The sequence below is a fragment of the Octopus bimaculoides genome, chromosome 24 (genome assembly GCF_001194135.2).
Source record: "Octopus bimaculoides isolate UCB-OBI-ISO-001 chromosome 24, ASM119413v2, whole genome shotgun sequence".
Lineage (NCBI taxonomy): Eukaryota > Metazoa > Mollusca > Cephalopoda > Octopoda > Octopodidae > Octopus > Octopus bimaculoides.
Window position 1 is genome coordinate 20,196,854 of NC_069004.1, and position 14,756 is coordinate 20,211,609.

Consider the following 14,756-nt stretch of genomic DNA (forward strand, 5'->3'; position numbering starts at 1 on the left):
ATATATATATATATGTACATATATACATACAAACGTATATATATATACATATACGTACATATATACATACACACGTATATATATATACATACACACGTATATATATATACATACACACATGTATATATATATATACGTACATATATACATACACACGTATATATATATATGTACATACATACATATATACATACACACGTATATATATATATGTACATACATACATATACACGCACTATATATATATATATACATACATACACATGTATATACATATATACATACATATATATATATATATACACACACACACACAATGTATTATCAAACTAGTTCCTTAAGCTCCGAATACCTATTTGCGAAGAGGCATTCATATTCCTCGAGAGATCAAGGCCTCCTGTCATGTGGCGGGGTGAAGGACAGTGGGTGGGGGGATAATAAATAAAAATAAAAGTGGCTCCAAGATTTAACCACAATTTTTTTTTTTTATGATATCAAAATAAATTTGCACAACTCAGCAAGTATTCTATTTTGCACATGTGATAAAGAAAGAGTTCAACCTATGCACTTCTGAAGATGACATTTTTATCTTTTTTTTTTTCCCCCAAGTACTGTCAGTAAGAATATGTCTGTATTAGACAAAGTTTCGAAGAGAGTGAAGGGGGAAAAGTTTAGCATACAATTGATAATTAGTTTTTGATTATTAAATAGCCAGGGGAAAATATACATGTAATAATATTAATCATTCATGATAGAAAAGTTAATAAAATCAAAACAAGATGATTTCTGTAAGGTAAAAAGTACTTATTTGTTACAGTAAAACATTGAGTGATGTCTCATGAAGAAAAAAAAAAAAAAAAAAAAAAAAAAAAAAAAAAAAAAAAAAAAAAAATCAAATTCCTGGTCGTACATAGTATGTTTTGGTGGACAAGATGAATACATTTGCAATGTAGAGAAAACAAAACTAATTGGATTTCTATTTGACAACTTTTATTTCTCAAATTCTCTCATAACAGAAGTTTTTCTCTTTTTTTTTTTTCCTTCTTTGCTTGTCAATGTCGGCAAAATATCTGTGACAGCCACCTTGTCAAAAAATGTTGATCTGAGGCACTACAATAGTGTTCTATGCAGGCCGCCCCTATAGATCCCAAAATGACAACTGCAGGTGATATTGTGGATATAACGCTTGTGAGAATGAATTGCATTGTTTTCAATAATGAATTCCTGGCTGGTCAGACGGAAATCCTAAAGGCTTAGCGCCCAATAAAAATAACACTAATATATTTTTTTTATAATGTATGTGTTTATTGTATTTAATTTTTTCCCCAATGTAAGGAAAACTTGCACTTCTGTTACATTTGTTCATTTTGTTACTCTTCAACCCTCCACACCAGACAGAAGATGACAATATGTACAATAAAATGAATACAGTCATACAAAGTAGGGAGAGGAGAATTGTAAAGAAAGCAAGCAAGCCAATAATGTGGCTGCTTTGTTTTCTTCAAATCACACAAATCATGAAAATTAAGCTTTCACAATCAATGCATGACACTTAGAAATAATAATAAAGTAAAAACAAAACATAAGCCTATGTTAACCAGAGGTCTGTGAAGGAGAGCATGGTTATACTATCAATTATTTTATATTGCAATTGCTGAACAATAAATAGTGTCATCAGTTACAGGCTTCCAATGGGCCAATCAATTTTCCTGACAAAGAGGCTATATAAGCTCAATGCACATAAATCAGTGGTTTACTGGTTTTTCAGACAGAATGACTATAAACTCAATGTAGAACAAATACCGCAAAAAGATATTGTTCAAGAACACTGGTTCGATGGTTTTCTTGCTGGTGTTTACATCCTTTGCTGACATACATACATGACAGGCTTTTACAGTTTCTATCAACCAAATCATATTTAAAGGCTGAGGTTTTGGCAGAAAATACTTGCTTAAGGTGCCACGTAGTAAGATTGAACCCAAAACCATGATGAAGCTGTGTCTGTGCCACTTGCACAATTTTGATTTTAGCCAGAATTTGGAAGACTAAGACAAAACATTTCTAAATAACCAATGCAAATGTTTAATTATCCACAAATTAAACTAAATTGGTAGAAAAAAAAAAGGATTACATTCAAAAGAAACAAAGTAAAGCATTTTTATCTTCCAAAAATTCATTTATTCCCTGCTATATTTACAAGACCATACATACATGTCCATATTTTCACACATTCAAGTAGGGAAACACTTTAAACTAATCTTTTCAAAATTTATTACAATAAATGAGCAAAACCAATGAGATTTGTCAGAGTACTCCCTCCTGTCTATATTAAATGCTCTGAACCTAACCGTATAACTTGAATCATCACACAATAATCCTTGTTATTCAGAGCATGCATTAGAAGTTAAAATTAGGCTTGGGAATTAGCTAATATTTCTATGTTGAATTATCTAAATTGGCAATAAAATTAAAATAATTCATAGTCTGAAGTGTTCTCAAAAGGGGGAGGGGAGACAAACAAACAAGGAAGGCGAAGAGAGGGGAAAAAACAGTGTTCAACATTCAATATTTTATCAATAAAATTGGCTAAAAATGTAGAAAGTAACAGCAGCAGGATGTCGTGAATAAAATCTAGATCAATCTTACAAGGTATTTAATAATTTAAAAAACAGATTCTCAAAAGATAAGTTTAAAACATCTGTCATTGGAGAGATGTACCAACAGAAAATACAGTCTTATTTTGAGTTGGAAACTAAGCTGTCAAAGTATCTAATCCAATTAAAAGTTTTATTGCCAATTAGTGCAATTGATGTTTTAGATTCAAATCTAAACATTTTAAATACATATTTAGATATTGAAACTAAAGCTATCTTTAAGATGAAAATCTAATAAATATTAAATTTGTTTGTTCAAGCAGGAAGTTATATATTTTTTTCTCACAACCAATAGAAGGAACCTGATATTTGTGCATCTAATTAATTCCATTCATATAGTAATAATTTTCTTTCTTTTTTTCCTTTTTTTTTTAGAAAAATTAATATATTAGTAACACAAGAATCCACAAGATGCTTCCCTACATAGCAGCTCATATCACCATGTCCCTTCCAAACAATTCTAGCCTAAAGACTTAGAATTTATATACCTAGTATGCAGAAGATTTCAATATCCCATCCTTTCCTATACACTCCCAAAATGGACAGCCACAAAATATAGAGAAGAAATTTAAATACTTATATAAATTAGTTCTGATCTTTACAACAGTTTTATACAGTAAAGATTAGTTGCCATTAGAAGTGTGTGTTATGGGAGGGAAAGAGAAATTTTCACTTGTATTTTAATTGCCCTAATAATAATTGAATGAAACACTGAATTAAGACAAAAATTATTGCATATTAACTGTTCAGTTTTGTATATGTACAAAACTGAAGATATCAGAAGTAAAAGAAAATTCATTCTAATTTTTAAAATAAATCAAAAGTTGGGAAAAAATATATATAAAAAAAAAGGGAAAGAATGAAACATGCAAATTAGAATAGAAATGCATGCTAAATCTGCAGACTATGGATTTTGTGCGTCTTTTTTATAAAAGTCATCATTGCATAAAAATTGATGCTGTTGGCTGTACTCATCCAACCAGCAATTTTATCGGTTTAGACTGAACTTTTATAAAAGACCTTTCCTTTTTAGAAGGCATTATTATCCTGAACCTTACTGTATGTTTCACTTTACAATACGGAAACATTATTCTGAACTTATTTATTTATACAATATGGAAACGCACTCAAAGAAAGGCACTAATCAGAAACAGCATTGTACGTAAAATACTCTCAACAGAATCAATGAGATATGCTACTAAAGAAATATAGCTTTCTCTCCAGACAGTCAAAGTACATGAGAATTTGTTTTATAGCTCACTTTTTCATTTGCAAAGGGATAAATAATAAAACAAAAAATAAATAAACATTGCTAATTGTTCAAGTAAGCATATGATTTCACAATAATTCACAAAAACAAAAATCAAAATGCATTCATTAAAAATACTTCCTGAAAGTAAGTGAAATTTAAATAGACCAAAGAAAAAGTTTTTATTATAAAATGGTTAAGGGCACAGATTTATTTTAAGAAAAATCAAATTCTCTTCTAAAAGTTTTTCCTGCTAGAGATTTTGCACTGCATTGTTGTTCATTAACAATGATTATTTTGAGTATACTTGCCTAGACAGAGACTGATATCAGTTACATTTCATGTTAAGGATATCAGCTTCAAACCAATTATAATAACACTATTAACAAACAATAAGGAAGGGAATAAAATTTTAATTGTTTAACCTACAGGCAATTGTTTCAGCGCTATGCTTTGCTGTGTTAGAATGAGAAGGGAAACAAATTCATTGCAGACCTATCAGATTACAACTTCCTGTAAGGTCAGCAGTGATTAAAGAGCAACAAACATGAATAATGAATTACTTCCTCTGCATGAAATGACAATTTTTTTTTCTCAAAAACAAAACCTTGAAACCCAAAACCACTGCAAATAAAATAAAAGACTAAGCAGAGGGAGATGAGTTAAAGTGATTTTTTTTTTTACTGTTGTTTCTTTTAATATAAACCTTAAATAATAAAAGTATACAGATGTTAATGAAGAATAAACTATTAGAAAATAAATAAATGACAGAAATGGACACTAATGAAAAAAAAAAAAAAAAAAAAATGATGGAATAGAGACATTTAAAGAGAAAGACTTGTGATGTAAATTTGTGAGGAGTGGGGACTAAATTGATGCTGCTTGAAGTGTATTGTTTACTTCAAGCTTAGCTTCCTTATTATCTTGGACTGTGTGCCAATCTATAGTGAGTAAAGGCCAAGCAGACAGGACTCCACAAGTTGCTCAGTTGATGCAGCACCGTTTGTGAGAATTCTTCATCTTTAAGCGAGACTTTGGACGGTAATGCTCCAACCACTGCAGCTGTTTTGCATTGATAGCACCTCTGCGCTTACTAAAAAATTAGGAAAGAAAAAAAAACACATTAAGTTTGCAGCCAGAATGATATCTTAAGTAGAATAAAAATTATTCAAAAATACATATGTTGTATGTCCTCTCCAAAAGTTACACTTCATATTACAATGCAAAATGCTATTCTTACACGATAATTCAAATTTACCTCTCTTGTCAATAATAAAAAGATCCTAAATTGGTTTCATAATTTAGCAAGGTATTTTTCATCAAAATCACTCAAATATTATTAAGATCACAAATATTTGTGGCTGCAACAGAAGTCAATAGAGTGAAAATAGATGGAAAGAATTTGCCTCTGGTAAACATTACAAATGAAAAGCTATTTAACTAATTGTGAGGTATAAAACATTTATGGACAACTGAAAATTCATAAATCTAAAGAAATCCATAGCACATATATAAAGATTTTCCCAAACCATCTGATCTGAAATTGCAAGATGAACATCAAGTACTTGACAATAAGTAATTTGTTGGTCATCATTAAAGCCATTATGCAAATTGGTTCCTAGTTTCATAAGAGGTGACAGACTTATTTTATTCACATTCCAATATAGAGACAATCCTGGTTAGTGATTCTACACAAACATCCCCCACAAATTAGAATTAGAGGTAATGGAATTCTGGATAGACAAATATCTACACATAATTCAAGATAGATTCTCAAAAGAATTTAAACTAGAAGTTTTAAATCTTAAAAATCTTCACTCTGATGCCATACATAGCGTACCTGTATGTATGTTTACATATTGGCATTTTTTAAATATCCAATATAAGCTAAAAAGCCCAACATAGTGGTTCAACAAGTGAAAACTACTGAAATAACATTCCTTGTTCAAAAACAAGTGTTGCCTTCAAGAAGGGCAACTAGTTATGGAATAATGCTTTAAGACTTGACCAACCTATGCTGGTATGGAAAAGCTGATATGAAAACACTGAAAATTTTAATGGATTAGTTCAGATGAAGTGCAGCACCTACAACCTTTTACTGGGCCTGAGACTGGTGGAGCAAAGGAATGAAGAAATCACAACTAATTAGTTCTCAGAAGGAAGTAGCACAGATCAGAAACTTGTCCTAATAATTGAAACAATAGACTCTATTTTAAAGTTACAAAAAGGACAGGTGGTGGCATTAAACTATGTAACTAACTGAATAAAGCACTCAGTTTTGGGCTGTTCCTTCTCATCTTCAAGGATTAGTTTCCAGAGATTATCAAAAATACCTACCCAAGTTACTATGCAATGAGACAATGTGAAACATGGAATTCAGTCAATAAATTAAAAGAAACATTAACAACCATACATCAAAACAAAACTCAGATGCTAAAAACACAATGAAATACTTCAACTTTCAATGATGATAATAGTAAAACATAAAAAAAAAAAAGTCACTAACGTTCTGATCAGTTCCACTGCATCTTCATATTTCATACCACATTCTGTCAATGCTAGAGCTACTAGTACAGGAGCCCTGAAAGAAAATGCAAGTTTGAATAAAAATATGGAAATTTATAAGTAAAAGAGAGTGACTAAAAAACATTTAAGAGATAAACTTTCTATAAAATTAAATAAATAGGCTTTCAATTTCCTAGGAATTTATAAGCCTGAGAAATTAAAGTAATCATTTTAGCTTCAAGTATTCAGTCATCTGCAAGATAGGTAAAACGAAAAGGGCTTCTAAACACAGGTCTGTCCAGAAACGATTTCATTAACTTAGTATTTTGATATAAGTGTAGGAGGTGAATTAGTCTTTGGCTACTATATAGTACTTCAGTTCCTTTAAAACTGCTAAGTGGAGAATGAATGTCGACAAAGTTATTGGTAGGTAGGCATCACTAAGTGTACATTCAGCTAAGTAAAACTGAGGCCATAAAGGTATGTCTATATTTCGCCCCACCCCCATCCCTGTGCACAACTGTCCCCTGGCAAATCTCTTCCCCACAACCCATCTTCCAACGTCTCCCACTCATTGTATTTCCTTCTTCCCTTTCTTCACAAACCTAACTGCACACAATTTGTCCCTGTTGAATTTCCTCCCATTCTACTAATGCCTCTTTCACTCTACATGTGCCTACTCATCACACTCCACCTCCCACTAATTCCCAGCCCACTTCACTTCCTTGTAACAGATATGCCCACCCCACCTGAGGCAGCCATAGTTCTTTTCTCTGTCCATCAATACTACCCCTGCCTCAGTTGAGGAAGTCTTGTCTTGCAAGTTACTTGGTGATCTCATTGCTATTGGTATGTAGAAAGCACCCAGTACACTGTAAAGTGGTTGGCATTAGGAAGGGCATCTGGCCATAGAAACCATGCCAAAGCAGACAGAAAATCTTGGGACATTACATGATATTTTGTGAAAGTCAGTATGTGGAAGAATGCAGCAGTTACCAACCCAATTATATAAGCAGCACTCCATTATAAGAAGTGTTTATGCCTAGTTCATGACTCTAGTATTCCAAGGATCTGAAGAAGAAACTTCTTTTACAAGGCAACTGTAGTACTAATTGTTGTACATGAAAAAGGAAAACCACCCATTATTGTCAGGCTTAAAATGTATGATGTGTGTAGATTTCAATGTAAAAGTTTGAAATTCTTTTTTTATTTTGGTTCACAGTAACAGAGTATCATTTTTGCCGTTGTACTGTAGTTGCTGTTTTACACTAGTAGCCACAATAGTTACTAGCTACCATTGTATCTCTTCATACCAGAATAGTAATACACTAACTTGTTTTATTATTGCTGATAGATCCACAAGACACCGACTAGAACTGTTGACTCTCAACCCTCTCTTGACAACCAGCTACTGGTCTATTTATAATGGCTGTTTCCTCCAACTTTTTACTGGGAGGGATATACAGTTTCACCATATCACACACACAAATGCTGGATGTTAAGGACAAACCTTAAAAGCTAGAAAAATTTAGAAAAACTATTACAGTGAAGGTGAAAATAGCTATGACAAATGTAGACCAGAAAAGATAGATAGGGGATCAAAAAAGCATACCTTCCAAGTCCAGCTACACAGTGTACAGCAACGCAGCAGCCAGGATCTTCTCTGAAACGTGCTTTTAAAAGATTTAACCAATCATCAATCACATCCATAGGCGGGTGGCTCCCATCATCAAATTTCCAATCCTGTAAAAACAAAGAAATGTCATTTGTACACATTTTGAACTATTGGAAGGGAGGTAAGTTTGTTGGTTTTTGCATGAGCTGGAATGAAATTTGGTAAGATGCAACGATTGTTGGTGTTCATTCAGAGTGTGACTTTTAGTTATGTCACTATCACCTCCCCAGGTAGGATGAACACAACTAAGTTGATTACAGGTACATGTTGCTACACATATTTACAGGATATTGATTCCTGCTCATCAATTTCCTATCTCAGAACTGAATTTGTGCTCCACTGGAGCCCTATAACTTGGAGGTTACAAAGTATTACCAAAACTTTTTCTTGGTATGACGAGGCTAGCATTAGCCTGTTGATAAGCATACCTTGTGATTTCACCTCTAATCCCCAACAAAAATTAAAGCAAATATAATGGGCTTTGATTTTAAGTTTAACAGTTCTATTGCTCAGAATCAATAAATGTCAATGTTTCTTTAGCTTAGAGATTATACTAAAATATCACTGATTATTTTCTCCAAATTCAAGCTCTCTCTCTCTAAATCATTGAGAATAAATAAATTATAGCAGAAAAAGAAAGTCAAATTTTATTGGATAAACAGCATATGATGTAAATAGGCCATTGTTTTTTTTTTTTATTAAAAAGTTTCACTTTATTTCTAACCCAGAAAAAAAAAAGTAATGTCCCTGTTTTGTAGGTAGAGGACCTTTGAGAACTGTGGTTACATGTAATTCAGCAGCAGTTCAGGAAATGCATTATAAAAATCAATATTCTGCTAGTCTACACATGAAATTCTTTAACTGTGGAACAAAACTGAAGAAAATCTATTTTGAGTATACTTACATTTTATAGCTTGTAAGGTAAATTGAATGATAATTCTTTTTTAAATTGAATTTTTTTTCTGAGGTACAGAGGGTTTGTTGAAGATTTATGAATGCAGTATTTTACAAACAGATATCCTTCCTATCATTAACTCATGTATTTTCCAAGGGATGGTTTCATGTTCAGGTCCACAGCATGGTACATTATGCAAATATCACCTACTACAGCCCCAGGCTGAACAAAGTCTAGTGGTAGGCAGAACCAGAACACCCAGTCTGTATGTGTGTCTCTTTGTTTTAACACATGACAAGTGTAAATGTATATCACTGTCATCCATTCCCAATATTGTGCAAGACATCTATGTCTGGCCACCGGGAAATATCTCACTCAGAAACTGGTGAGGTTTAACAGAAAGGACATCTGGCCATAGAAAAGCTGGCTCAATAAATTCCACTCGACCTATACAAGAAGAGTAGATGCTAAAACAATGATATATGAGGTGGTATCAAAAAGTTCCTGGACTAGTTCTGTAGTGTGCCAACAGATGGCAGCATATAGTTGTATGCGCAGTGACCTTCACAAGGCAGTGTGCTGAATAACATCGCTGTCTTTACTTTGTAAGTTGCAAAATTTGTTTCTGTCTATGACAAAATCAGACTACAGCATATATGCAATCAAAGAGTTAATGTAAAATTTTGCGTTAAACTTGGAAAGTCTACTACAGAGACATTGAGCATGCTTCAGGGAGCTTACGGCAACAAGGCAAAAGGTTGTAAACAAGGTTTTGAGTGGCACAAACACTTCAAAAGTTAAAGAACTTCGCTGAAAGACCTGCTATGTGGAGAAAAATAATCAGATTGTACATGAGGATTGTTGGAAGACAATCAACAACATTGCTTATGTTGCTGGTCTGTTGTATGGGTCCATGCAGGCAATCCTAGCGTCTGAACTGAACATGAGGCATGTCTCTGCCAAGTTTGTCTCTCACCTGCTGACCACTGAGCAGGAAGAACATTGCGATGAAGTCTGTCAAGATCTTCAGCAGTGACAAGAGTTGGGTCTATGGGTACAACCCAGTGACAAAGCAGCAGTCGTCACAATAGAAGAGCCCTTCATCACCATGACCAAAGAAGGCATGACAGAGCCACAGCTCAATCAAGAGTATGCTCGTTGTTTTTTTTTTTACATCTATGGCATTGTGCATCAAGAATTCATTCCCCCAGGACCAGACCATTGAGAGTTCTACTGCAACGTTTTGAGGGAGAACATTTGGTGAAAGCAACTGGATCTGTGGAGCATGAAGGATTGGATTCCTCGTGATGACAATGCGTCCTGTCACTGAGCTCTCCTCACTTGTGAGGTTCTTGCCAAGAACAACATGGTATTGCTTCTGCACTCACCCTTTTTGTTAGATTTAGCACCTGTGGACTTCCATGTGTTCCCCAAGATAAAAATGCAGTGCAAAGGTTGCCATTTTAACACCGTTGTCAAGATCCTGAGTGAATCGCAGAAGGTCCTAGACTTGCTTACAGAAAACTACTTCCAGGCTGGATTCAAAAAGTGGCAGGAATGCTGGGACTGGTGTATTGCTATGCAAGATGACTATTTTGAAGGAGATGATGTTAAAACTTGGGTAAATAAGTTATTTTTTATTAAACATAACTAGCCTGGGAACTCCTTTGTACATCAACATATCTAGACAGAAGACAAAAAGCTATTAATGTTTGTCACTGCACAGGTCTAACATCACGTGTGCTCTTAATTTATTCCACATTCTTGTTTCTACTAACAATAATGGAAGATGTTTTCATGGAATTTAAGTTACAACTTAGTTTGTGATATCCTTTTGTCACTTTGCCTATCCTACTGTCATTTGGTTGAAAGGGTTAAGTAAATCTTGAATAAATCTGTTTGTACATTCAATAACATGTCGTATAGTACTTCATAAATTTTCATTGATTTGCTTCTCAACAATGCACTTATCAATGTAAGATAATGTATGTTATGTAAATTACGTAAACTTTGGAATTATCAAATGTATTGATAATGTACCCAAATGGTACTTAGCTCCTTCTTATGGAAGAGGGAAACCTAGGAAGTCTTGGGAATAAGTAGTGAAAGATGTTGAGATCCCTAGATGCGTAACAAAGGAGTGAGAATTTGTAATTTGCTGTGCTCAAGACCCATCCATAACAGCAAATAAGTTTTAAAAACATTTTGCTCATGCTTGTATGCACTGTCCCTATACTCATGCTGCTCCATCAAGCATTCCCCACATCTTACCTCCCTACCTACCCCTAACAACCATTCCACCTTCACACACATTACATTCCCTATTTCCTTGTGCTATTTGTTGCTGCCTTCACCCCACCACCACATGTATTCCTCATTCTCATTATTATCCCCTTCTTGTGCTTCCAGATATCCACCTCCCCATCCTCTGCCCTATCATTCCCTGCACCTTCTCATGTCCATTACTCCTATGCCTTGCTCATCTCTTCCCTGAACTATCATTCCTGAGCCACTCCTGTCTTTCTCCACTTACACCTCATACATTTCACATGAAGCCATATCTACACTCCTGTTCATTATTCACTACATTCATCTCTAACAATCTGTTATTCTCCCCTCACACTCTTATAATTGCCCATATCATCTCTTAAAGGTTTTGCTCTGGCACCCTATCACTACAATCTTACACATCCCCAGATACTCTTACCCACCCTTATACGAGTGCAGGGTAGCCATGTATTCTCATTAGCAAGACACCACTGTTTGTCCCTGATATAAAAATCACCTCTCCACTATCGTCGTGAGGGCCTTTTTTTCTTGTCTTTTCCTATCTTGCAAGTCGTTTGGCAATCCCAATAGTGCTGGGAGAGGAGGGGGAAAAGTAAGTACACACACCAAATACACACTGTAAAGTGGTTGATTAAAAAAAGTTCTCAGGCCATAGAACCCAAGCTAAAGCTAACATGTAGCATTATGCAACCATGTGGCTCACTGAAAGCTATCTAAATATTGGAAAAGAATTACTTGGACACACAGCTGCAATGGAGACTATGAAGCCGTGTCCAGCATGAAGGGATATAGCAAGCATTTTGACTAAGTCTGCATGCCAGAATTTATCTCCAAATCTTTGAACAGAGCTTTGGGCTCAATTAAGATAGCTATGTGATGCAGCTGGAAACTGTTCCTGGCTGGAGATGGTTGCTGCTGGAAGGAAGATTCAGCATTTTGCCATGCCTCCGGAAAGAGTCAGAAGTGGTTGTTGGAGAACTATGACTTCACCAGCCCCAATTTCTGGACTCCTAATTCTCCCAGTTGTAATCCCATGTATTAAAAACACCAACTGCTCTACCTGCAATGCCAAAGTTGAGCTAGTGGCCAAGATCAAGGAGGTGTTCAAAGATCTTCCTGAGGACACAGCAAGGAACACATGCATCAGTTTGTGGAGCTGTTTTGAGTTGGTGGTAGAAGCTGAGGGTGGCTACATTGAGTAAACTGTTATCTCCCAGCCATAACCTAGTTGATATTTAAAAAAAAATTTTAATATTTTTTGGATGGGATATTGTTTCCCCTATCTTTTGTATCAAATTTAGCATGAACAAACTGTATATACATACAGGTGCATAGGGATGTGTGTAGGTATACATACATATAAAGATGTGTGTGTGTGCACCCTTGCCAAGCAGTATTGTTATTTTGAAAATAATGGAGGATTTCATAAAATTATCTTGTCATTATTAAACTGGTGCTAGGAACAAAAAATAATGTAAAATTTTGATGGACAGCTTTAATTTAAATCATTTTAAACAGGAAGTTTGTATCAGAGCCAAGGGTGGTTTCAGATTGGTTGGTATCAAAAGGGTTAATATGGAAAAATTTTAAGTTCTCCACTTTCAACCTACAAACAAACTGCAATTAGAATACACAAGACCCAAGAGGATCTGGGAATAAGCACGAGTAATGTGCAGGCAACTATTATTTTAATTCTAGCATATCACTAAAAGATATTCATCGTTTGAAGAGGAAAAAAAAAAAAAAACTATTTCATAAAACAAAACATTGCAGACAATAAATCATTACATATATTGACTGGAAGTTTCAAATTAACTTTCATACTTACATACACCTTGATTCCTTCTGAATTTAATTTCTCTGTTGAATATGTTGGTTCACATACTCTAACCACATCTTTGGCACCACGAGATTTTAGTTCCTGCAACATAAAAAAATTTATTGATGCCAATAACATAACTACATAAGCACAATAGTGTTCCTTAAGTAAATCTAAAGTTTTAAGTTCCCATGACATTTTTTCAATACAAAGATTTTAAAAATACTCGATAAATTTTAGCAACAAGTTCTAAATTTTAGATTAGCATGTGTATACAAACTATCATAAACTTAGAAGGTACTACTAATGAAATAAATGTAGTCAATAAAGTTGGTCAATGGTAATGAAATCATTATATAATGATTTAAATAAGAGTATTTAAAACCTAAAATCACGATAGAGATGGCAACAAAATCTAGAATCAAGGTAGATATGACAGCTAAACCAAGAATTAGGTCTTAGGGTAAACTTAGCAAAGACAATGGTTTTAGTAAGTAGGAAAGAAGATAAGCCCTTAGTACCTTCAAAGAAATGGCCTTGCATGATATGTAGAAAAGGAGTAGGTATAAACTCCAAACTCCATGCCCAATGTTAGCAATGGGTACACAAGTGCTGTAATAGAATCATGGGCAGACCAACAAAGAAAGTAAGCTTCGTGTGTGATAGATGCACTGGGGCAATACATATAATGAGCACACTGGAGACAGATTTTCTTCAAAGCCCAGATGGCTCACAAGAAGTAGTTGATAATTTTTGTTACTTTGGAAGGAAATGAAGTGAGCAAGTCCCACTGGATGTGCAGTGTGAGTGTGCATGAATGACAGTACAAATGTACTGAGAGAAACAGGGCATAAGAGGAATCAGATGTAGTATGCAAGACTACACTGGTAGACATGTCATGCATATGAATGAAGACAGCAGCATAAAGTGCTGATCACTTAGATGTAGATGAATCTTGTGGTAGAGGGAGACATGGGATGAAATGGTGATGGTTGATCTTGGGACCTTGAATCTCATACAGATGACAAAGAATATGGATGATTGGTGATATGCAGTTCTAAAGATCCACCCACTTTGCTCAAACTGAGTTCCGGAAGCACCACTTGCACATAAATATGCATGACTGAGTTATTCACTCAACTTCCTCCTCAAGATGTTCCCATTAACCATCCTGTCTAACTGCAGCTCATCCTTGATAGCATTTCCACCACTACTATACATCTCTCATTCTACTCTTGCATTATGCTTGCCTCTCTGTCTTGCATTTTCTTTGATAAACTTCCCAACCATTTCTTGTCCTTTCCATGTCGACTGTACCATCACAACTATTTCACTGCTCTCACCACTTCGTTTTGGCAGTCACTCATTCCCTACCCACTCCTATTCATGTATTATTAGTCATGCTCACCTTTTATCTACCATTCACTAGCCTCCCCCCCAACCCTACTCAATCTTTAAAGTTATTATCTACCTCTCACCCATTCTCAATCCCCCCACCCCACCCCGATACACTCTTGCAACCTCCAAACACCTACATTCCTGGTTCTTCTAACTTCATTACTTCCACCCAGACACCTCATTACTACCATTATCTCTTTCCAGCTCCACCTGATCACCCCAACTGCCTTTTCTAAAATATGAGAAGTCATGTAGTTCCTTTACAGCAAGAA

General features: G+C 34.7%; 1 protein-coding gene across 4 annotated transcripts in view; it reads right to left on the reverse strand.

The window, feature by feature from the left end:
• Window positions 1-582: 582 nt before the first annotated feature.
• Window positions 583-14,756, reverse strand: part of LOC106882466 (protein tyrosine phosphatase type IVA 2) — a 70,423-nt gene continuing 56,249 nt past the window's right edge. For all 4 annotated transcript variants that reach the window (XM_052976321.1, XM_052976320.1, XM_014933152.2 and 1 more), the window contains 4 exons: window positions 13,096-13,188; window positions 8,021-8,151; window positions 6,410-6,484; window positions 583-4,996 (listed from right to left, as the gene is read on the reverse strand). In XM_052976321.1, coding sequence (XP_052832281.1) covers window positions 4,888-4,996; window positions 6,410-6,484; window positions 8,021-8,151; window positions 13,096-13,188 — 408 coding nt within the window. In that variant the 3' untranslated portion in view covers window positions 583-4,887. The remainder of the gene's footprint in view (window positions 4,997-6,409; window positions 6,485-8,020; window positions 8,152-13,095; window positions 13,189-14,756) is intronic.